Source organism: Macaca nemestrina, chromosome 9 (assembly GCF_043159975.1).
Source record: "Macaca nemestrina isolate mMacNem1 chromosome 9, mMacNem.hap1, whole genome shotgun sequence".
Lineage (NCBI taxonomy): Eukaryota > Metazoa > Chordata > Mammalia > Primates > Cercopithecidae > Macaca > Macaca nemestrina.
In genome coordinates, this window is record NC_092133.1 from 118,358,427 (window position 1) to 118,383,001 (window position 24,575).

At 35.4% G+C, this 24,575-nt stretch overlaps 1 protein-coding gene across 1 annotated transcript in view; it reads right to left on the minus strand.

Moving 5' to 3' along the window:
• Positions 1-24,575, minus strand: part of LOC105480013 (G protein-coupled receptor 158) — a 443,658-nt gene that overhangs the window by 33,352 nt on the left and 385,731 nt on the right. Inside the window, exon 7 of the mRNA XM_011738438.3 lies at positions 1,506-1,744. Within this exon, the coding sequence (XP_011736740.2) occupies positions 1,506-1,744 (239 nt within the window). The remainder of the gene's footprint in view (positions 1-1,505; positions 1,745-24,575) is intronic.

Here is a 24,575-nt window from a genome sequence, read left to right on the forward strand (position 1 = left end):
ATCAATTATATATTTCTGTATATTTCTACATAGAAATCATGAATATGATCCTCTTTGGAGGGCAAAATAAATTTTTAAAGGTCTCAAATGCATCTCAATTCCAACGCATAAAAAATTCTTGGTGAACAGGCCATGCTCTCTGCTTGTTTGTCATCATGTATTTTGAGGGTTTGTTGGTTTTTTTTTAGGGGGAGAGAGGTTTGCTTTTTTTTTTTTTTCTTTTTGTAAAACAGAAAAATAAAAACTAGTGGCCTTTGCTTCATAATAATACAAGGAAATGATTTTTCCTATTTGGTTAACTTGTATTGAAAGCATAAAATAATGTTAGGGTGGGTAGAAATTTTTTATCTATACAATTTTATTTTCATATCCAGACTAAAGCCAAGATCAGAATCGCTTCCTACCCTAGTGTCATGATTTATCTTCTGATAGTTATATTACCCAAAATATAATAAGCTTTATATATCATAATCATTCTCTTTACATACCCATATTGCTTCACTATTGCAGATACTAGGTTTATAAGATTCCTAAAATATCTTGCCCAGAAAAATATTCCTCCATTTGAACTGTAAACTCAATATACATTTTATTAGCTTCCAGCAAAAGACTAGATGTGAATATTTAGCCAACAATTGCAAAATATGAGGGGGACAAAAAATGGGTCAAACTCATGTTTCTGTTTTTTATATCTGCCAAAGACAATTAAGGTTTGTCCTGTGGCTTACTGAGGGGAACAATAATAAAATATCCCTTTTTTTGTATGTTTAGAGACTTAGCTTAAAATAGACTAATATTAGCAACAGAAAAATTCCTGTGTATTTTCCTCATCTTTTCAAAACACTGGGCTGCCAGAAAAATAATCTGTGTTTTGGGTCCAAGCCATGATGCAGCTCTTGAAAGTTCTCCAGGTTCTCAGCCACATAGCACTTACTACATTCATGGAGCATGGCTTAGTCTTTGTGTAATTGTATACCTCCAGAGATAAAAATTATAAAGTTATCTTTTGAGGTCAGCATAGGAAAGATAGATTAATCAGAAATTTTGCAGAGACAACCTTTTTCCAAAGAGTGCCCTAGACACCAAGTCTGATATATTATAGGGCCAACATTTTATCTTAAACAGCGTGCTTCCTTTTTTCTCCCAAGTAAGGAAATAGATCAAGAGAATAGTTAATATTAATCAAATGGGGACCAACTGATAAGATCGAAAAAAGTAAGCTCTTTATACACAGAAGTTGCCATTATTCACTTCATTTCTCCTTTCTGATTTATTTGATTACATTTTCTCAACAAAGCTATATGCCTTTGAAAAACAATAGAAAATCCAGAAAAAAGTTTGCATTTCACATGCCATTACTACCATTTTCATGTTACTTTACCAGAATTACATTAGGTGAGATTAGTTTAGGCTTTACAAAAGAGTCTGGCAAGACTTTTAAAGAAGCCAGTTTTAATGCTACTGAAAAATGGTAAGACCATCACACAAAACAAGTGACCACATACCAACTGCTGTCATGTAGTCCCAGCGGTCAATGAGGCACATATTGAAGATGAGGTGATCAGATGTTTGCCCCTGGCCAATAAGTGAAATCTCTTTCTCCAAATTCTGGCACACAGATGAAGTCCAGCCAATGAGAAACCAAAACACTATCAAGAGTATTACTGCCAGCATCCTCATTACCCGTCCACCAGTCATATACGGAATTCGTTGAGCCGTTCGTGAAAGAAACACCTTCAAAACCCTAGAAAAGCAAAAGTTCAAATGTGAAAGCAAACCTAATATTCAGGAAGTATAACTCTAAAATAACTTATTTTTCTAGGTAAAATGTAAACCCACCAAAATCTAGCTAATCAGAGTTTGCTTTGTTTTGTATTTGTTTTTGTTTTAGAGACGGGGTCTCGCTATGTTGCCCATGCTGGAGTGCAGTGGCTATTCACAGGCACAATCATAGTGTACTGCATCCTTGAACTCCTGGCTCAAGCATTCCTCTTGCCTCAGCCTTCCAAGTAGCTGAGACTCCAGGCACGTGCCACTGTGCCTGGCTTATGCAGAGTTTTAACATGACAAAATCCAGAAACAGTATTGCTCTTATTTTTATTTAATTTTATCTTAGTTTATCTTCCAGTAGTAAAACAAATATCTTTCATTAGAGTCCATTAGGTCAATAGGTTCATACATAATGGGAGGTCTTTGAGCGTGTCTTAATATTTCAAGGAAAATTCTCAGGACTTGAGAAAGATCCGTAGGCAAACATTGCTCAAACAAGGTTTCTGGGGGATCAAAAAATAGTCCTGAAAGTAAGTGGTTGTATTTTACAATATTATACTAACTCAAAAAACTTCCTTCAACCAGTTGTTTTTATAGTAGAATGTTATTAAAGGTATTTTCTGAAAATCATTTCATATTACCTACTTTCATGGTCATTTTATCATATTACCAAAAATAATACGAATAATAAAAATGAGAGAAATATTTAAACACTAGGTAGACTAAATAAGGTCATTGCATTAAGGAAGAAAATTGGGATGGCCTATAGGAAATGTGATTTTTAAAAACTAAGAGATTTTTCTGTATATATCTCAGATGAAGAGCCAGAGTTGAGAACTACTAGATTAGATGATATCTAAGCACTGTTCTATCTCTAATGTGTGAAGAAAAAGTGCACCCTTACTATAGGAATTCTCTACCCATTCTTCAATTTCATTTCTAGAATATTCTCAGCTGATTTTAACTCCCTACCCTATTCTGATGATGTCACAAAATTATGATTTGACATAGACCACCATGAGTGGTTTATGATACTGTGAGAGTATCTGTAACCAATTTCCATAAAGCATAAAAAAACCCCACATTTTCTCAATGTTCTATTTTCTCCTTCACTTCATTCTTCGAATAATTTTAAGTCAAATGAATTTTTTATAAAGATTATTCTAAATCCAGAAATGAAGCCAATACACCTGAAATAGCCTTGATGTACTATGCTATATTGTTCCTCCATATAGAGACCTTTGGTAATTCTCCCTGAATTAACACAACACATCCATTAAATTAACCCCACTGTCCTTCAGGACAGAGGGAAAAGTTATTTAATTATTAACAAAATACTTCTCAATTTTTCTGTGGAACACTGTCAGAAATACAGTAACAAATACGAGTAAAACAGAAGATCTCTTAACCATGCTCCATCTCATCAGTTCCCCAGATTAACAGTTACTCTCCATTCTGTATATGCAATGTATTAAGTGCTATCCATGTCATAGTGAATGCTAACACTGGCACTATGCCTAAGCACTTCTGCTCCAACCAGTTTAATTACTATTTGTTATGAATCAGGTGTATTTGTTCCCAAATTATGCCCACTGTTAAAATTAAATATTAAATAAAATAATTATACATTATTACAAAACAAAAGGAGACTATTTTTTTTAAGATGGAGTCTCGTTTTGTCACCCAGGCTGGAGTGCAGTGGCGTGATCTCGGCTCACTGCAACCTCCACCTCCTGGGTTCAAGTGATTCTACTGCCTCAGCCTCCCAAGTAGGTGGGAGTACAGGCATGTGCCACCATGCCTGGCTGATTTTTGTATTTTTTTAGCAGAGACGGGGTTTCACCATGTTGGCCAGGCTGGTCTTGAACTCCTGACCTCAGGTGATCTGCCCGCCTTGGCCTCCCAAAGTGCTGGGGATTATTACAGGCGAGAGCCACCATGCCCAGGCAAGGAAACTTTTTCTATGAAATCTCTCCTGAATGTTTTGGAAAGATAAAACATTAAAATAAAATGTTAACTTAGTGGAAGTGAAGAAATTTTAAAATAAAAGAGTGGTCAATAAACAAAAAGCTAAAAAATTTCTACACTCAGATTTCTTCAAAAAAATTTAACACAATGCAGTAGATAATACATTTTGGTGATTTATGCTATAGGGAGAACAATGAACTCTAAATATCAAACCCATAGTCAAAAAGAAGCCTTATTTCAAAAAGACTGGTGAGTGATTTATGTGTTTTAAATTACAGTATCTATATATTTTTTTAATGCTTTTCTACTTTAAAAAACTTCAACAAATTGACCAAATATAATACTAAGTCCAGTTATATTGGATAAGAAGGTTTCTATTGTAATTAGCAGATTAAAAGATTCAAGAATTCTACCTTAGAAATAGAAATTTCTTTAGTTTAATTAGATCCCATTTGTCAATTTTGGCTTTTGCTGCTGTTGCTTTTGGTGTTTTAGACATGAAGTCTTTGCCCATATACACCATGGAATACTAGGCAGCCATCAAAAAGGATGAGTTTGTGTCCTTTGTAGGGACATGGATGCAGCTGGAAACCATCATTCTTAGCAAACTATCACAAGAACAGAAAACCAAACACCGCATGTTCTCACTCATAGGTGGGAACTGAACAATGAGATCACTCGGACTCAGAAAGGGGAACATCACACACCGGGGCCTATCATGGGGAGGGGGGAGGGGGGAGGGGGGAGGGATTGCATTGGGAGTTATACCTGATGTAAATGACGAGTTGATGGGTGCAGCACACCAACAAGGCACAAGTATACATATGTAACAAACCTGCACGTTATGCACATGTACCCTACAACTTAAAGTATAATAATAATAAATAAATTAAAAAAAAAAAAAGAAATAGAAATTTCTTGGAAAATTAGTATTTTTGCCAGTTCCAATGTTATTTTCTGTAGGAGAAACTTGTAATCATAATGTACACATATTTGTTTCTAGTTGAACCTGGATGAATTCTAAATTTTGAATGACTACATTCTCCAGAGAGAACCTGACCCACTTTTCTTCCATAGTTTGGCAAGGGCAGAAAAAGAGAAAATGGTTCCAAATTCTAGCTTTACTCTTAATGTAAACATTTTAAATATAATGAACAAACATTTATATAGTGACAACCATATGTTAGGCATCATGCTAGGCAATGTGGAAGGTATAAGATACAATTTTTGTCTCTAGAAACTTACAATTTAACTAGAAGTAAGTTTGCAAATAGCTACCATGTGCAATAGCTAACATTATATATTCTATGTGGTAGCAAATCTAACCCAATAGAACAGGTAGTGTTTGATCTGGGCTTTGGGGGATATCAATAGGTAGAAATGAAGGAAAGTGGAAAATATATAAGGGGATATTCTAATTGATGGGAATCAAAAGCAGGGAAATGCAAACTGTCTTTAGGGACAGTAGGGGGAACAGGTTGGCAGGAAGCAAAGTTTGGTTCTCAATACCCAGCAACTCCTAGGGAGTTTTCAAGTTAAGGCAAGGAGTTTTCATCAGGTTGAGAGTGCTTCAGAGAAAAAAATAGTTATGAACTATATATTCTTCCCATGGTCAAAATGTGATAAATATATTTTTTATGCTTGTTTCACAATTCCCATCGAAACTTTAAATCTCAGAGAGCTAATAATGGATTTGTTAAGTAACTGTCTCCTTTAAAATACTTCTTAATCAGTTAAGTTTTGTCTTTTGCAAAGGAAATCTATGATTCCAGTTATAGTAACTTTTACTCAAATCTCATTTCTAAATTATCAGAAATGTTTATGTTTTCTAGCTGGCCCTTTGGGTATTTATTGTATAGCTTGAGAATTCAAGATTGTAAAATCCCTATAATCTCATTTCAAGAGAGCATAACCAAAGCAAAATCCCTCGAGTCTTCCATTATTGATTTTGTTGGCTTTCAAATAATAGAAAACATAATAAACACAACTCTACACTTCAATCTAAGCATTTCAGGATATTGGTTTTTGTAAAATGGAATAAGATGCATTTTTCTAGGATTGTCTGAAAAGCCTACAGGTCAGACTATAAAAAAGAATATGCAGACATGCATTTGTATGAAATACAACCGTAGAAAAAATTTCAAATCATTGGACTTCCTATATGGATGACTTTTCCACTATTTTTTCATAGCTAAATCTTCAGGAGACCATGAGTTCAGAAGGTTTCACTATTTCTGAAGGAAAGCCCAACATATATGGGAAGACTGCAAGAAACATCCAAAATTTAATATGAAAAGGCATATTTAAAGGGCACATTCAATTTTCATTATTAATAGCAGACAAATTCATGGAAATCATTGTGAAATGATAAAATGGGTAACCCAGAAATTGTCATCATATTCATCTGCCTCTGCTTTCTCATTTTCTAGATATTTCTGGTTCAAGCTATACAGCTCACCATAAGAACTTGTACTTGGGTTACCCATGACCTTCCTCCAAGAGCGAACTGATGTTGTTCACTTCTTATTTTACATGGTCTCTCCCCAGCTTTTGATGTGGCTGGAACCCTCAGTTTCCCTGATGTCACACTCTCTTGGTTTTCTTCCTAGTTCTCTCTTCCTACTTTCTTCCCACTTCTTGGCTACCTGCTTTTCAATCTCTATTGCAGACTTCTCTACCTCAGTCTTCCCCTTAAATGGCAGTGTTTCCAAGGATCTCCTAAATGTGGCCACGTTATATTATTACTCCATATTGCACCCAAGCAACTCCATTGGCTCCCCTATCTCAGTTATCATCTATGGGTCTGCCAGCAAGACCCACCTCTATACCTCCAGTTCAGATCACTCTCTTGGGCTCAATCCCTGTATACTCAGGGGCCCACCGGACATCAGCAGGGCCTGACACAAAATCACCCCTCTCTCCACTCCTTCCTTCTCCAACCCACTTTGCTGTTCTCCAACCTACATTTGCTGTTGTGTTACAGCCCTGTCTAACTGTACCAAGCAGAAGCTTAGGAATAAACTTGGATTTTTCTCCCTTATCCACGTTCCAGCAATCAAATGAATCATGAAGAATTTAATGTCTACCTCTTAAGTATCTTTCAAATTCTTCTATTTTTCTCCATCCTCACTGCCACTATACAGCTCCTAGCCACCAATTCATTCCTATAGTAGCTTCCTAACTAGTCTCCTTACTGGTCTGGCCCACCTTCAATCCACATTCTATGATGGATAACATGGTCTTTTGCTATTGTACATCTGATCATGTTGCTTCCCTGCTTATAGTCACTGGCTCTCCACCAAAATTTAGTATGGTAAAACACTTCTAAAAACTGATTCCTCCTCACCTCTGTAGCCACATCTCTCCACACTCTCTACATCCTATAGTTCTGCAGGTCCCTCTGGATGACATGCAGTTATCCTCTATCTGAGCCTTTGCCCTCAGCTTTCCTCACCATCCCTCCTCCTACCTATACAAACACAGTGTTTTGCTAAATCCTATATCTCCTTCGTGTCTCAGTTTAGATGTTACTTGCCATTGACACCAGCACTTACCAAACAAGTAGCATCAATTTTACCTAAAAACTTGGTACAAATGAGAACTCTTGGATCCCACCCAGACCGGCTGACTCTGAAACTCTGGAGGGATGGTCCAACAATCTATTTTAACAAACTTTTCAGGTAATTTTGATGAAGGGTAAAGTTTGAGAGCTGCTGCTCTAAGCAATTCTTCCTATCAGATCTAAGATTGGTGTAGGTGCCTTTCCAATAGGCTGACCGCTCTAGCCTGCCAGGTAGAGTTTTCAGTCTTTATTATGCCGATGACAGAATGCAAGGCTTCTAATAATAGTTCTCCATTTTCAGAACATTGGCATTTGTATGTGATTTTGCAGCATCTCTTCTATTTATGAAAAAGGAATGAAAAAATATATATCCTCAAGCCATCCAGTCTTCTGTCCGATTACCTTAACTGGAATAATCCTAATGTCCTGAATTTCTTCATTAGAGTCTAATTTCTATTAATCTTACTGTGTTCATAGAAATTCCAGAGAAGAAATGCTTGAGATAAAAGGTATGAGGTGACACTTCTTGTAACTTTAAAGCCAATCAATTATTGACAAGAGTCCCGAGAGCTAACAATTCAAAAAGTGCTGGAGGCTTCTGCCTGTCATTCTGCTTTTAATGGTGACAAATCCCCATGTTCATTAAGCTTTTCATCAATTTCTCAAAATTTCATTTTCAGAAGTAAATTAAAGTTACTTCTTGGTCAGTGGATGAATTTTAGTTAAATACTTAAAAAGACTGGCATCACCGGCACAGAAATAGGTTTTAGATGCTTATCAGACATGAAGTTCTACAAGATTATTATGAGTATATTAAGTAATTGCTATTACAAGAAAGAAAATTCACAACTGGGTTCTAAATATATTGACATATTTTTTGTCAGTTTTTGTGAGCTGCATGAGTTCTCATATCTCATAGTGTTTTTCCTTGTTTCTTACCTTTTTTCTTTAATTGAAGGTAGATGGAATAAGGAAGAATAATTAAAAAAGGAAGGAAGGAAAGAAGGGGCTGCAAGACTGTTACAAGTCATATCTTAGATGGTTATGAGAGGTGGGGCCATCTGGGCTTCCTGGGTTGAGGAGGGGCTCAGAAAGCTGTGAAACTCACTCATTTCCTGTATCAGGACTTAACTTTGGTCCTGGATGAATAATATTGAAGATATATGCTTAAAATATCCCTAACATCAGAATTTGTGCATGTGTTTTCTTCCCCAAGAAAGCTATAAACAGTGAAAATTTTGCTGTAAGCTTCCCTGTGTCCTCTCTCCCTTTGCCCTCCCCCAAAACTAAAAGGAATGTTAACTGCCCATTTTTCTGTGACCAGCAGACCTTATCTATGCTCCCAATTCCAATTACTTGTAAACATACTTTATAAAGTCCTGTAAGATCCTGTCTCCTTTGCCATGCTGCTGCAAGGTCATAAAGTAGAGAAAACCTAAGTTGCAATTCCGGTTTTCCTCAAAATCTAAGACATGTCACAAAATAATTTACTGGCTTTGTTTCTCGCTCTAGTAACATCTTCCCGCCACACATATTTCCAACATTAAAGAATTTCAAAGACAATTGTATAATCTGACTCTGGCTACCCATTCAAGACCCCTTCCACACTGTGGAAGCTTTGTACTTTCACTTGGCTCTATAAAGCCTATGGCTTTTTCTCACCCTCGGTCCATGTCTCTTATCACTCGCATGGTCAGCCGCCACACCAGTTCTTTGGCGTGGCTAGGCAAGAACCTTAAGCGTTACAGTTAGAGCTGAAAGGACCTCTCCGTATTATCTATTCTGATCCCACTAATGTATAAGAGACAATTCTTTTTATTTATTTATTTTTTATTATTATACTTTAAGTTCTAGGGTACATGTGCATAATGTGCAGGTTTGTTACATATGTATACTTGTGCCATGTTGGTGTGCTGCACCCATCAATTCGTCAGCACCCATCAACTCGTCATTTACATCAGGTATAACTCCCAATGCGATCCCTCCCCCCTCCCCCCTCCCCATGATAGGCCCCGGCGTGTGATGTCCCCCTTCCCGAGTCCAAGTGATCTCATTGTTCAGTTCCCACCTATGAGTGAGAACATGCGGTGTTTGGTTTTCTGTTCTTGTGATAGTTTGCTAAGAATGATGGTTTCCAGCTGCATCCATGTCCCTACAAAGGACACAAACTCATCCTTTTGTATGGCTGCATAGTATTCCATGGTGTATATGTGCCACATTTTCTTAATCCACTCTGTCACTGATGGACATTTGGGTTGATTCCAAGTCTTTGCTATTGTGAATAGTGCTGCAATGAACATACGTGTGCATGTGTCTTTATAGCAGCATGATTTATAATCCTTTGGGTATATCCCCAGTAATGGGATGGCTGGGTCATATGGTACATCTAGTTCTAGATCCTTGAGGAATCGCCATACTGTTTTCCATAATGGTTGAACTAGTTTACAGTCCCACCAACAGTGTAAAAGTGTTCCTATTTCTCCACATCCTCTCCAGCACCTGTTGTTTCCTGACTTTTTAATGATCGCCATTCTAACTGGTGTGAGATGGTATCTCATTGTGGTTTTGATTTGCATTTCTCTGATGGCCAGTGATGAAAGACAATTCTGAGGCCCAGTGAGGGGGAGTCATTTATCTAAAGCAAAACAGTCAGTAGCAAAATCATCTCAAAACTCCTATCTTCTTACTCTCATGTGAGTACTTTTTTCAGTTACAGTATTTTACCAAAATAGAACTATCTAGCACCTGGTTCAGGGCCATATCTTTTAAAAGCACAACAGGAATCTGCCTTTCCAAACATGCCACATTTCCTCTACTCTCCTATATGCTCTTTTCTCTCTAATCTAGATGCTCATACCTTTGAATGCCATTCCGTCTATCTAAACTGATTCAAATCTCACTTATCCTTGTAGATTCATCTCAGGAACCTCATCCAATGTACATTTTTGTCTGACAGTACCAGGCCACAAAGTTTTCTCCAATTACCACTATTATTCAGTTGATATCTCCTATGCCCTTGTAAATCTTCCTGAAGTTGGGAGATGTTTATTTTCTAAGCCCCCACATAATCTAGCACATGAAGGCAAGAAGATTTAATTGACCAATTAGTTAAACATGTCCTTCTGACAGTATGACCAGCAAGAAAAAGTTTTATGGTTGATACAGGATCCCAGAAACTGGAAGAAGCAGAGTAAAATGGAATTTGGAAGAATTTTGATAACAATATAGGATGTGAGAATAAACATTAGCTCCTGTTATGTGTCAGTATTTTGCTAAATCAAAGAGGTTCAATGCTGAAAATGGCAGTTATTTACCTGTTTTCATGTTCATTCTAACTCAGTAAATATAAATGAACAGGCAATTTAAACACAATCTCAAAAATGATGGAGTAGGGAACTCAAAAGTCTATCAGTTCATAAAAACAATCAACAAACTAGCAAGAACTGTTAGTCAACTTTTTTGGAATTCTAGAAACTACTTAGGAGCTTATAGAAATGAGAGGGATACTTAAGAAAAAACAAAAACACAGCTGAATCTGAGTAAAAGAGCTATGCAGCATTTTAACTTACTTTGATTCTATCTCATGCTCCTCAGCTCAATGACGGCTTTCAAGACATCTGCATGCTCAGGACAGGTACCAAGTACTAGAGGAGCACAATGGACCTTATTTTCAAAGAACTGCTGTTTATTTTGACCTGGCTGGTGGATCCCTGAAAGAGTGGCTCAAAGGGCTTGCTTTTGTTTTACCCAACTGCTAATTTTCCTAGGGCTGACAAAGTTAGCGGGGGTCATTTATCTAAAACATTTAAAGGCAAATGGATTAGTCAGTGCTACCCAGGACACTGAATAATGGTTAAGACAAACAATAGACTAAACAAAAAGATTGTGAAGAAGGAATGGGAATGAGATGATCTGGGGAATAAGAGCACTGAAAAGTACCAATATATTTCTAGGAATCTAGAAGCCTGGAACATTCTCACAAAAGGCATGAGAAGGGCCCAAAGCTCTCATCTCCTGCTGACCTCAGGCTCTGCACATGCAGGAAATACAGGCTTATGTGTGTTGAAGACATACCCAACACACAAACATGCAGTTCATCTGCAAATAATTCAGATTTTAAAAAGTATTTTTTGGTCCAAGTTTTATGAAAATCTGTTGAATTACCAGCTGACTACTAACCTAACAGAAAAGAGACTTCAATGGCCACACAAAACAAAGAATATAGACTATAAAAGTCACTTAACAAACAAGCCTGAAAAGGATGGAGAATCTGATTTTTAGATTTACCAGAATATAATATTCAAAATGTTCAGCTTCTAATAAAAAATGAGGCATGCAAAGAAACAAGATTATACAGTCCATAAGCATGAAAAAAAAAAAAAAGACACTAATAGAAACGATACCTGAAGACATCCAGGCATTAACCTTATGAGATAAAGTTTATTAAAATTTTTTTTGCAAATTCTGATACTTTAATCTTTTGTCCATATCACAGAAGTTATGTACATATAATTTTAAATTTTTTTAAATTGACACATTTATGGGATACAGAATGATGTTATGATGCATATAATATGTAGTGATCAGATCAGGGTGATTAGCATATCCATCACCTCAAACATGTATAATGTCTTTGTGTTAGCAACATTCAGTATTCTCCTCCTAGCTACTTAAAACTGTGTAATATATTATTGTTAACCAGAGTCATCCTACAGTGCTATGGAACATCAGGGACAAAGTCTTTAAATGAACTGTCTTATGCTCAAAGAGGTAAAAGACACTATGGACAAAAAACTAAAGTCAACCAAGATAATGATGTCTCATGAAATATAGAATATCAATAAACATAGAGAAATAATAAAAAAAGATCAAATAGAAAGTCTGATAAAGCAAAATAAAATTTCTCATTTCAGAAAAATTCACTAAAGTGGTTCAACAACTGGAGGGGCTTGGCCAGGCAGAAGAACAAATCAGTGAACTTCAAGATAAGGCCAATTGAGATTATCCAGTCTGAAAAGCAGAAAGAAAAATGAACAGAGCCTAAGAGACCTGTTGCATACCATCAAACATACCAATATATGTATAATGGGACTCCCCGAAAGACAGAAGAAAGAAAAAGAGAAACAATATTTGAAGAAATAATAGCTAAAACTTTCCAAATGTGATGGCAGACATGAATCTAAACATCCAAGAAGCTCAAGGATAAAGTAGGATAAACTTAAGGAGACTCACACTAAGATACAGTATAATCAAACTATTAAAATTTAAAATATTGAAAGCATTAAGAGAAAAGCAACCCATCACATACAAGGGATCCTCAGTAAGATTAAAAGCTAATTTCTTATCAGAGACCATAGGGGCTGGAGAAAGTTGAATGATGTATTTGAGAAGGAGGGGAGGGGAGGGAACCCTGCCAACCAAGAATTCTATATCTGAAAAAACTCACCAAAATTGAAAAAGAAACTAAAATATTCCAAGATAAGCAGAAATGGAGAGAATTTGTCACTAGCAGAATTGCCCTATATGAAATAATGGGAATTCTTTAGGTTAAAATAAAAGGACTATAGACCATAACTCAAATGCATGTAAAGAAATGAGAGACACTGGTAAAAGTAACTACACTGATAAATATAAAAGTCAGTATTAATACTTTTTCCTAAATGATTTAAAATACAGATGCATAAAACAATAAGTACAAATCTGTTAATGAGTTCACAATGCTTAAAGATATAATTTGCAACAATAAAAATGTAAAAGAGCATAAAGATTCATAGGAGCAAAGTTTTTGTATACGTCTGAAACAAAGTTGGTATTAATTTGAACTAAACTGTTATAAATTTAGGGTATTAATTGTAATCTCCAGGGCAACAACTAAGAAAATAACCAAAACATATGTAGTAAAAGAAAGAAGAAGGGAATCAAAATGATACACTAAAAACTATTGATTTACCAAGCAGGCAGTAATGGTGGAACTGAGAAACAAAATGGATATAAAATATATAAAAACAAATCACAAAAAGGAACAAGTCCTTCCTTATGAGTAATTACCTTAAATGTAAACTAAAAGGTAGAAATGGTAGAAAAAATTTTTTAAAAGACAATCCAACTATGTTTTCTATAAGAGAGTTAGTTACCTTAGATCTAATGAAATAAGTAGGTTATAAATTAAAAGGTAGCAAATGATATTCTATGTAAATAATAACCAAAGTAGAACTATGGTAGCTATATTAATATCAGATTAGATATAAGATAAAATTTGTTGGAGACAAAAAATGACATATACATATAAAAGGGTTAATCCCTCAACAAGATGAACAATTATGAACATATCTGTACTAAACATCAGATCCCCATAATATATGAAACAAACAGTAACATAATTGATGAGAGAAAAAGATAGTTCAATAATAATCTAAGTTGGAGACTTCAAGGTCCTGCTCTCAATAATGGATTGAATTATCTACACATACCAACAATAAGGAAACAAAGGACTTGAACAGCATGATAAGCCAACTAGACCTTACAGACAAATATGGGGTACTCATCTCAACAGCAGCAGAGTACACATTCTTGTCAAGTGCACATGGAACATTCCCCAGGACAGACCATATATTAGACTGCAAAACCAGTCTCAATAAATTTCAGAAAATTAAATCATACAAAGTATCTTCTCTGACCACAGTGAACTGATTTAGAAATCATAACAGAAGGAACACTAGAAAATTCGCAAATAAGTAAACATTGAACAAAATACTCTTAATGAATGGGTTACAGAAGAACCAAAGAGAAAATAGAAGATAAGCTGAGATAAATGAAAAAATAAAAACATATCCGAATTTAAGGATTGCAGCAAATGCAGTAACTTCAAATGCTTATATGAAGAAAGAAATACATTAAGTCAATAACCTTATCTTTTACTTTAAGGAACTAAAAATTGAACAGCAAATTTAATCCAGAACAAGCTGAAGGGAGAAGATAATATTAGAGTGAAAATAATTGAAATATAGAGTAGAAATACAGTAGAGACAATAAAAAAAAAATCTAAGTTGGTTCTTCCAGAAGATAAACAAAATTAACAAACCTTTAGTTAGACTGAGCAAGAAAAAAAGACTCATTAGAGTCGGGAATGAAAGTCGAGATATTTCTACTGACTTTATGTAAATAAAAAGAATTATAAGACAATACTATGAATGGTGAATTTTGTTATGTGAATTTTACCTCAATACAAAATATACAATGGTTCTCTTTCTTGCACACACACAAAAAATTTCTTCTGTATCCTTCTGAACACTGCAGACCCAGGCTCTTGTAGCCCCAGGGTATCTGCAGCCATCTGGTTGTTGTTCTCCTCCCATATATGAGATTCAGCAGGCTTGAAACCTGGGCTGTGCACTAATTTGTTACCTGCAGTATGACTATTTTAAACTTATGTGCACCCTTCCTTATTCATCAGAGTTCATTGTGCAATCTTAGATCTGTAAGAAAAGACTGAAGAAATGTGATAATATATCATGGTTGATTCCCTTAAATACAGGTCAACAATGCTGAATGAACTCAAATCAGGCCTAAATGTTAACTAAGCATAAACACCTGTTCCCTAAACCACTCCTTTGAAGCCTTTTCAGCTGTAATAATATTGCAAATAAAGGACATTTGATGGCCATTGGGTGCTTGTGCTCCAAAAATGTTTAGTTTTGAAAAGTTTGGTATAAAAGCTTACAGAGAAAGTTTTAAATATGGATACTATTGCTTCCTCCCCCACTGCTTTCCCTACTCCCAGCTTAACTACAGAAAAATATTTCAAACAATAAGCAGATGGTCAATTATTCTGAAGATCAAGAAGAAACCAGATTATTGAGTTTGGGAATTACATGCTTGTTTATCTCCTTATATCCAGAGTAAATATGAATTCTAGGACCATGGTCTTCCAGGTACCTGTTAGAAGAAATTCTGTCCTTATATCTCAATTATCTAGCACTGATTAATCAGCAGAAGTAATTTTCATTCCAGGATTATTTTTTAAAAATGTAATGTTTTACTATTTAACATTTTGGTATTCAAGAACATAATTTCAGATAGACTATAAAAACAAAATTATTACAGATGGTTGCCTAATAGCATCATTACTTAAATGAGCAATTTTACTACAGTCTCAATAGGGAAACATCGCTAATTGCATCACAAAATTGCACGGTTTTGTAGATAGAAAATATCTAAAATGACACCATCTTAATGTTAATATTTAAATCTTGATCTGCTCTTACTCTTAATTCAAGATTTAGTTTTTCTGGTCTAAAAAAGCCTTTTCTCTAAACAAAAGTTAAGCACATAACTATTTCCTAGAGATATCACAAGGGAAAGCTTTTTGAATCTGTTTTCTCTGTAATCAAGATTGTCCCGACTGAAATGCGGTAGAAATGACTAACAGCAAAAATGTTTCTCTTTCCAAGGGAAGTTTCCATCTATTTTTATAAGACCTAATTGCTCTACTTTTGCAGGCTTTTTGGCATACTATTTAGATAAAGAATGGTACCAGACTACAGGGAACCACAAGAAGATGACAAAATGCTTTGTAAATATGAACTTCCCATTTAACTGGTGTGATCACATTTACAAAAAGACAAAATATCTACTTAATTCTCAAAGCCTAGTTGCACATTAATATCTTTATGTACTTTAGGTGTTAGTCCAATATAAAAGAAGTGCTAAAAATAATATTTTTAAAAATCCTGCTTACCATTGCATTCACCTTAACCTTAACCCACAGTAAAATACACAAATAGGGGCTGCAACCACAAAAGTAATTCAGGAGGTACACTGCGTGAGTACATAACAACTGCTGAGTTTGACTGCTCATGTTTATAGATGGTTAGATAGTATTATTAATATTGAAGTAGAATAACTTTCAGTCGCTGTCATTGAAACTTTTGGAAACTAATTATAACGTGCTATTGTGATGACTCTTTGGTTGTTGTACAATTTAATTGTTTTCCCTTTGCACATCACTATATTAAAAACTCTTGACTTAAATTTCCTTGCAGGTCCAAAGGTGCCTCCCACACCACCTTGCCTATCATAGATCAGAAGAGTTACATATTGTGACAAAGGCTCATCTACTTTTTAGTGCAGATTGATTCCTCCATTAAAACTGTGATACATGGTCAAAGTATAAAACTATAACCAAATAGAAAGAAATTAATACCATCTAAACAGCACTAGTTATATATAAACTGTTAGCTCTTGGGTGGATTTTACTCTCTAGTATTTTTTCTATACATACATAAAATATTTTATAACATTAGGATTGTATCATTTATGTTATGCTTTTCTCATATAATATGGTTTTCTGAGCATTCTCTAACAGTCTATCTTTGTAAACAACATGATCTTTGACAGCATATACCATTTACTTAAATCATTATTTATTATAAGCCACACTCTAACGAATATTCTTGCAGGTAAATCTCTGTTCACACCTTTGATTTTTTCTCTTTAGATTTCAAAAAGTAAAATAACCTAGCTTTTAAAAAGCTCTTGATACACATTGCTGCATATTTCAGATGAGCTGTATCAATTTACACTCTGTCCAGCATACGAGAGTGTCTCACCCCACTGAATACTTACTATTATTGACAATTATAATTTTATTTTTTAAAGAAAGTATTCTTATTCAAATTTGTGAAAAATTGCACTAAATGTTTTCGCCCTGCTTACATGATTAGTTTCATTGAACACTTTTAAAAATGTGCTTTTTGGTCAATGGTTCTTCTTTGGGTTGTCTGTTCACATCTTTAGCCATTTTTTCCCCTGTTGTTCTGTAACTGCACTTTCTCAGATGCTAGCCATTAAATCCACATGGAGCGGGCTGGTGTTAATTCACTGACCCGGGAAGCTGTGCCTGCCTGGCCATTGAACACCTGTCTGGATTTACATGTGTCGTAAGGGCCAAATGCGCACAAGGTCTTGAAGACTTATCCAAATCAAGAATATAAAATATTTTATTAATTAGTGCTCTTATTACATGTTGGAACGGCAATATTTGGAATATGTTGGGTTAAGTAAAATATATCATTAAATTTAATTTTCACCTGTTTCTTTTTAATATGGCTAGTGAAAATTTAAAATTATATATGTGACTCACATTTATGCCTTGAGCTATATTTCTATTGAACAGCACCAGTCTAAAAATATACTACAGCTATTTCCCAATTTATTGTTTGCCTTTTAATTTTATTTTTTTGCCAGGCAGGAGTTTAAAATATTTATATAATCCAATCAACTGACATTTTATTATTTCTTCCGTTTCCCAACCTGAAATAAATTAAATATCAATCTGTAATTCATCTTTTCACTCTTTTTTTGCATTTAGTTTTATGATTTATTGAAATTCTAGTACATTAAGATGAGAATCAGAGGTAGCATTTTTCTAGAAATACAGCTAATTTGCTAATCCTAATTTGTTGAATTGGCCATTGCTGTTACCCCATTATCTGGGGACGCTCTCTTTACCATACAGTTAGATCTTCCGGAATAAAGGTCTGTTGGGGACTGTTTACCTTGTCCTTTTGATCTATCATTTTTGTCTTTTGAATATCATTTTTTGATAATACCTTGGAATATCTATAATCTCATCCTGTTATATTTCTGCAACTGTTTTTAGTGCTTCTTTATTCTTAAAGATGAACGTTGGAATTATTTTAATTTCTATCATTTGGCTTATCCATTCAACAAATACATATCTAGCACTAATTTTTCCCAGCAAAATTGGGTTATTACTGTGTTGTAAAAATTCTTTATATATTATAGATACTAGACCCTTATTAGATATATGATTTACAAATATTTTCTTCCACTTAGTGGGTTTTCTCTGTCCCAACTCTCTTGATATTGTCTTTTAATGCACAAAATTTTCAATTTTGATGAAGTCCAATTTATTTTTTCCCTTGTTACTTATGCTTTTGGTATCTCTCCAAGGTTATGAATATTTATATCTATGATTCCTTCATACTAACAGCTTTATGGTTTTAGCTCCTACGTTTAGGTCTTTGATCCATTTGGAATTAATATTTGTAGTAGATAGTATAAGGCAGAGAGATCTAGTTTCATTCTTTTATCTAGGGATATCTGGCTGTACCTTCTTGTGGATACCCAATTCTTCCAACATCATCACTGAAAAGACTACTGTTTCTCTATCGAATTGTCATGGCATCATTATCAAAAATCAATTGACTGGAAATGTTTGGGTTTAGCTTTTGAGTTTTAATCCTGTTCCATTGATCTATACGTCTCTTCTTAGAATAGTACAACATTCTCTTGATGACTGTGTTGAGTCCTCCAACTTTGTTCTCCCTTTTCAAGATTGTTTTGGCTACTCTGGACCTTTTACATTTTTATATGAATTTTAAGATCAGCTTGTCAATTTCTGCAAAAAAGGCAGCTGAGATTTTGATACGGATTAGATTAATTTGGGGAGTATTGCAATCTTAACAATACTAAATCTTCAAAGCTATTAACAGGGATGTCTTTCAATTTATCCATCTCTAATTTCTTTCAGAAGCATTGTGTAGTTTTCAGTGAATCTGTTTTGTGGTTCTGTTGTTGAATTTATTCCTACAAATTTGATTATTTATACTATTGTAAATGGATATTTTCTTAATTTCAGTTTCAGTTTATTGCTAGTGTGCAGAAATAAAATGGATTTTTGTATATTGATCTTGTCTTCTATGACATTGCTAACCTCATATATTAGTTATAATACTGTATTGGTGAATTCCTTAGGATTTTCTCCATAGAAGAACATGTCATCTGCCAACAGGATAGCTTTATTTCTCTTTTCCATGTATATACCTGATATTTCTTTTTGTGGCCTAATTGCTCAGGTGAGAACTTCCAGGACAATGTTGACTACAAGTAGCAAGAGCTGCCATCTTTATCTTGTTCCTGATCTTAGAGAGGAAGCCTTAAGTCTTTCATCATTAAGCATGATGTCGGCTGTAGGATTGTTTTGTAAATGGCTTTTATCAAGTTGGGAAATCTCCCTTACATTCCTGGTTTGTTGAGTGTTTTCATCATGGGACTGCATATTTTTGTCAAATGCTTTTTTCTGCATCTGTTGAGATGATTATGTGGTTTTTTTCTTTATTATGTTAATGTGCTCTAGCATACTGATTTTTTGTATGTTGAATCACTTTTGCATTTCTGAGCTAAATCTCAATCAGGATGTATAATCCCTTTATTAGAGGTTGCTGAATTCTGTTTGCCAGTAGTTTTTGAGATTTGTGTGCCTATAATCATAAGAGCCATTGGTTTGTAGTTTCATTTTCTTGTGATATATTTGTCTGGTTTCATTATCATACTAATACTGGCCTCTTCTAATGAGTTGGGAAGTGCTGCCTCATCTTCTGTTTTTCAAAATGATTTGTGATGAACTGGTGTTAAATCTTTAATATACTTCATCAGTGAGGCTATCTAGTCCTGGGCACTCTTGCTCGCTCGCTCTGTGTGTGCGTATATCTAAGTTTTTTGATTACTAATTAAATGTCTTTACTTGTTTGGGATCTGTTCAGATTTTCCATTTCTTCAAGAGTTATTTTCAGTGGTTTGTGTCTTTCTAGGAATACCTAGAATAGTTGTGTTTCTAGTATCATATTTCTTGTAAGTAAAACTCAGGTCTTTTGGACTGGACACATACAAATGCTGGGTGAGAAACCTTTGAGTGACCAGAGGCCAGATGAACCAATGACACATTAGAAGAAACAGAGGTGATACTAATACAAGCTTATCAGTAATCATATTTAAAAGGAAATAGTCTAAATACAGCAATTAAAATGTAGAGATATCAAATTAGATAAAGGTCCAACGATATGCTTCCTACAAGAAATGCACTTTAAAGACAAAAATAGGTCAAAAGTAAAATAGTGAAAAAAAAATACCATGCTAACACCAAAAGGAAACTGGAGTGGCTATATTAGCACCAGACAGAATAGATTTCAGAGCAGAGAATATGGCAAGGGATAATGAAGGTCATTTCATAATAATAAAAGGTTCAATTCATGAAAAAGACATAACAATTCTAAATGTTTATGCATCTCAGAGTGAAACTTCAAAATACCTGAGGCAAAAACTGAAAGAACAGTGAAGAAAATAGACAACATATCAGAAATTTCCAACCCCTTTCTCAATAACTGATGGAACAAATAGAGAGCTAATGAGTAGGGATATCGAATATTTGAACAGCATTACCAAACAACTCCCAAACAGAAGAAAACACGTTCTTCTCAAGTGTCCATGGAACATTTACCAAGATAGATCATATTCTGGGCTTCAAACAAGTCTCAATAAATTCAAGCAGACTTAAGTCACACAAGGTATGCGCTCTCACGACAATGGAATGAAATTGTAAATCAATAACAAAAGGTTCATGGAAAATCCCCCTAATATTTGGAAAATAAGAAATCACACTTCTAACTACCCTGTGGGTTAAAGAGAAATCAAGTTTGAAATTATTTTGAACTGAGTGGAAATAAAAACACAAATCAGTTGTTTTGGACTGAACATGTGCAAAAATGCTGGGTGAGGGGCAGCAGAGTAAGCAGAAGGCAGGTGGGCCTCTGGCACATGACAGAAATCATGGTTCTAGCCGTCCAAAAACAAGCCAAGACCCCGACTCTGGGCCCAGACAACAGCAGGCAGGTTCGACGGCAGGCAGGTGCTCCCAGTGGACAGCTTGCATGAGCAGAGAATCTCACCTTGACCTTTAAAAAACCTGCCCCTCCCCTTTTTGCTGCCTGAAGTAATCTCACTTCCCACTCATTCTCTTACCAATTTCACACAGAGAAATATTTCCACTTGAGGCTATACAAGATTTGAACGTAGAATTGCTAACAAAGAATATTAGAATAATAAAGTGTTTATCAGATATAGTCTGCTAAGTACTAATTCTGAATTACCAGATGGGTTTTTATTTATAATTTTAAAGTTGGTTAGAAAACACACTCACATGCGCGCACACACATGTAACAAGTTGAAACCATAACAACTCGGGCAACAAAAAATCTTGTGTTTCAGATGTGGCACACAGCTCTTAAACTACATATTTTAACCAAGCCTCTTTTCAGAAATCTAGACATAAAATAGTAATGCTGTAATTAGAAATTAGAACATGTATATAAATATTTTTTAAAAAGAGAAGCTCCAGATTGAAAAGCTTTGAACGTAGATGTTAAATAAAGTGTATTTCAAAATCATGTGTCATACAACAAAGCAAGGAGGACATCTGCAGATGGACAAAATAAGTAAAGCTTTAAGTCTCCTTAGTTCTGAGTGAACTACATTCTTATTTTATTCATATCCAATAGTTAATGTGTTCTGAAAGGAAGGACAATTAAAGTGATTTGGCTTTTGTTTCTATTTTTATTCAAATGGTACTCATTGATGTTAAAGATTTACATGAATACAGACCTCTAGTTAATAAAACATGTCTTGTCAATATGCCTGTATTTCCCAAATCTCTTACTTCTATGAGTAGACTAAACATATTCATCTAGAAATGGAGCTACTCATGGCAGAAATCCCTGATTGGTTCCTGACAGTTAAATGTATACGCCAATCCAGTTAACAGCATTAGGCCATTTAGCTGGGGGCTTCTGCATGCCGGACAGGACAGTAGGATCAGAAGTTACTGGAGGCGGCAGGGTGGGGAGGAATGAGCAGAGGGAACTATCTCATCTTCTAGCCAGTTAGAGATTTTACAATTAAAGAGTGACTCTTTGGAGCTTAGAAAGTTTCGTTCTTGTCTTCGTGGTTTCTGGAGGAGCCATTCCTAATGATAAGCTGTGTGCAAGATTCCAAGGGAGCTCCGGGTAGCTCCAGACAGACTGCAAGTACGCCAAGTAAGAGAAGATAAATGCAGGAAGAAGTGAGAGGTCACTGCCTACTTATTCCTCAGGCTTCAAGGGCCTCCGTCTGTGCTTCCAAGCATATGAATGATGAGAATGACAAATATGTAGGGTTTGCAAAACTAAGGCCTGTAACTACACACAGTTTCCGAGATTTAGCTAGAATAGAGATAGCACACAAATGGGTCTGGGCACCAGCACGGGTGTTGATGGTGGATTCCACACTAACGCTTTCTCGATTAATAAAATTATGAAGAAAATTTCTATTAAGAGCCAAAGGACTTTTGATCTTTCCTGTTAAGTACCATTTAAAATGGTAAAAATGTCTTTAGGGAAACTAAATCTTCATCGCAAAAAGCCTAAGGTGGCACTTTAATAAACAGGAAAGGAGAAAGTCAGGTCACTTACAAAACTTTTTTTTTTCAATATTTTTAAATGCTAGTATGACAGTTCCGAAAGATCATTTCAATCCTTAATCCTGTAAGCATTCATCTGGAGCATGTTAATTCTCTGTAAGATGTTTGGCTGTTCTACTGGTATATGCGAAGTGTGAGTGTATGAGGTAAGGCTTGGATATTTTCCAACTCGCCCCTGCGGCTCGTGGACTTTCCTTGGCTTTCGAACTTACTGAGCTTCCTGTCCAAATAGTACACTCACTGAATGGGAAAGAGACCGTCCTCAGAAGCTTAAGAATGAGTCCCCTTTTTCTGGTGAATCCTGTGGTTCTTAAGAAATGTCGCTATGAGTAATTCTCTACTTGAAGATACTCTACATCCCCGAGTAGGCAGCCAGTAAAGACAGAAACCCCCATGAGTTCAGCAGAAAGGAGGGCCTGAAATCCATATCATTACCAGGATTCACATGGCAAGCTCTTTATATTTTCTAGTCAGAATGCAATGTTCACAGCTACGTGTTCAAAGGATGCTTTCTTGATGTATTATTTTGGCTGAGGTGGGAAACTGGCTAAAACCGTTTTGAAATTGCTTCATGTTAAAACCCTTGGGATCATGACTTAGGATCTTAAACACCATCCACCTGTGTGCTGGGTGTGGTCAATGGAAGAAAACTTTTATTAGAGGAATCTTCTGGATGTCAGAGGCATTTATATTTTGGCCGTCATAAATGAGGGCTAAGCAACACTGTTCTGTGGTCTGTTGAGGCAGATGAGTCTACACCCAATCAAGTCCAAAAACTGCACTTCAGGCATTTGCCTAAAACACCATCTTAAACTCTCTGTTGTCACCTAGTGGTTGTCACAAGCTAAGCTGCTTTTATATATCCTTATAAGAATACATAAAAGAAATGTAAATATCTTCCAGTCACTTTTCAAACTTTACTAGGAAACAAACTAAAACATTTAAAATAGAAAACCTTCCCCAAAACTGTAAATATTTGGTGCTAATGAGGACAGTGAAGAAAAGAGTTAAGGGCTGTATCCAGAGCAAGGAGTACTGAATAATGCATGAAATGATAAATCCCAGGTCAGAGCCAGAAGATAGCTTTTCACAGCTTGCTTAAAAATTCACTTGAAACATAGTACCAAAAAAAAGTCTTTTTTTCTTGATTAGCCTTAGAAGAAGGAAAAGCCAAAGAATCTTCAGAAACCATATCATAGGAAATAGGAAAATGTTCTTTTAGCATTAAGTTTTTCAATCTTTTTTCACCCCCTTTTCATTTCAAACACTTGCTCACTCTGCCTCCTGAAAATATACCTGGCTTTTCTGAGCGTAGAGATACTGCCTTCTCAAGTTTTTGTAAAAGAAAATTGCTTAGCAGGGGTTCTGTGAACCCATATATTGTGGGAATGCTAGATGTTCTTTTAGATCTGCCCCCCATCACCATATACTAAGTCAAACACATCCAAGGTTCCTGAAGGAAGTTCCTTCTTGTAAATAAACCTTCATCGTTTGTGCCTACTTCAGCTCTTTTTCCTTTATGATCCACATTGACTTAACTAAAAGCTGTACTCTTTCCTTTCTCTTTCCTTCCTTCCTTTCCCTTCCCTTTCTCTTTCTCTCCCTCTCCTTCCTTTTTCTCTTTCCTTCTTCCCTTCCTTCCTCTCTTCCTTCCTCTCTCCCTCTTCCCCTCCCTTCCTTTCCGTTTCCTTCCTTCCTTCCTTTCCTTCCTTTTTTTTTCTTTTTCTTTCTTTCCTCTCTCTCAAATAGTTTCAGCTTCGAATAAATTACATTGCATGAATGGCTTGCCAGTGAGGTGGGGCTATGTGAGTGGTCTGCCTTGGGTGTAGGCAACAAGAGGACATTCTTCCAAATGTCTGTGAGAATTTAAGGCAATAATAAAGACAACTAAAAGCTGGTCTTTTTATAATCACCATATACTGGTGATTCTAAACAATGTCAGTGATAAAAAACAAAATACAC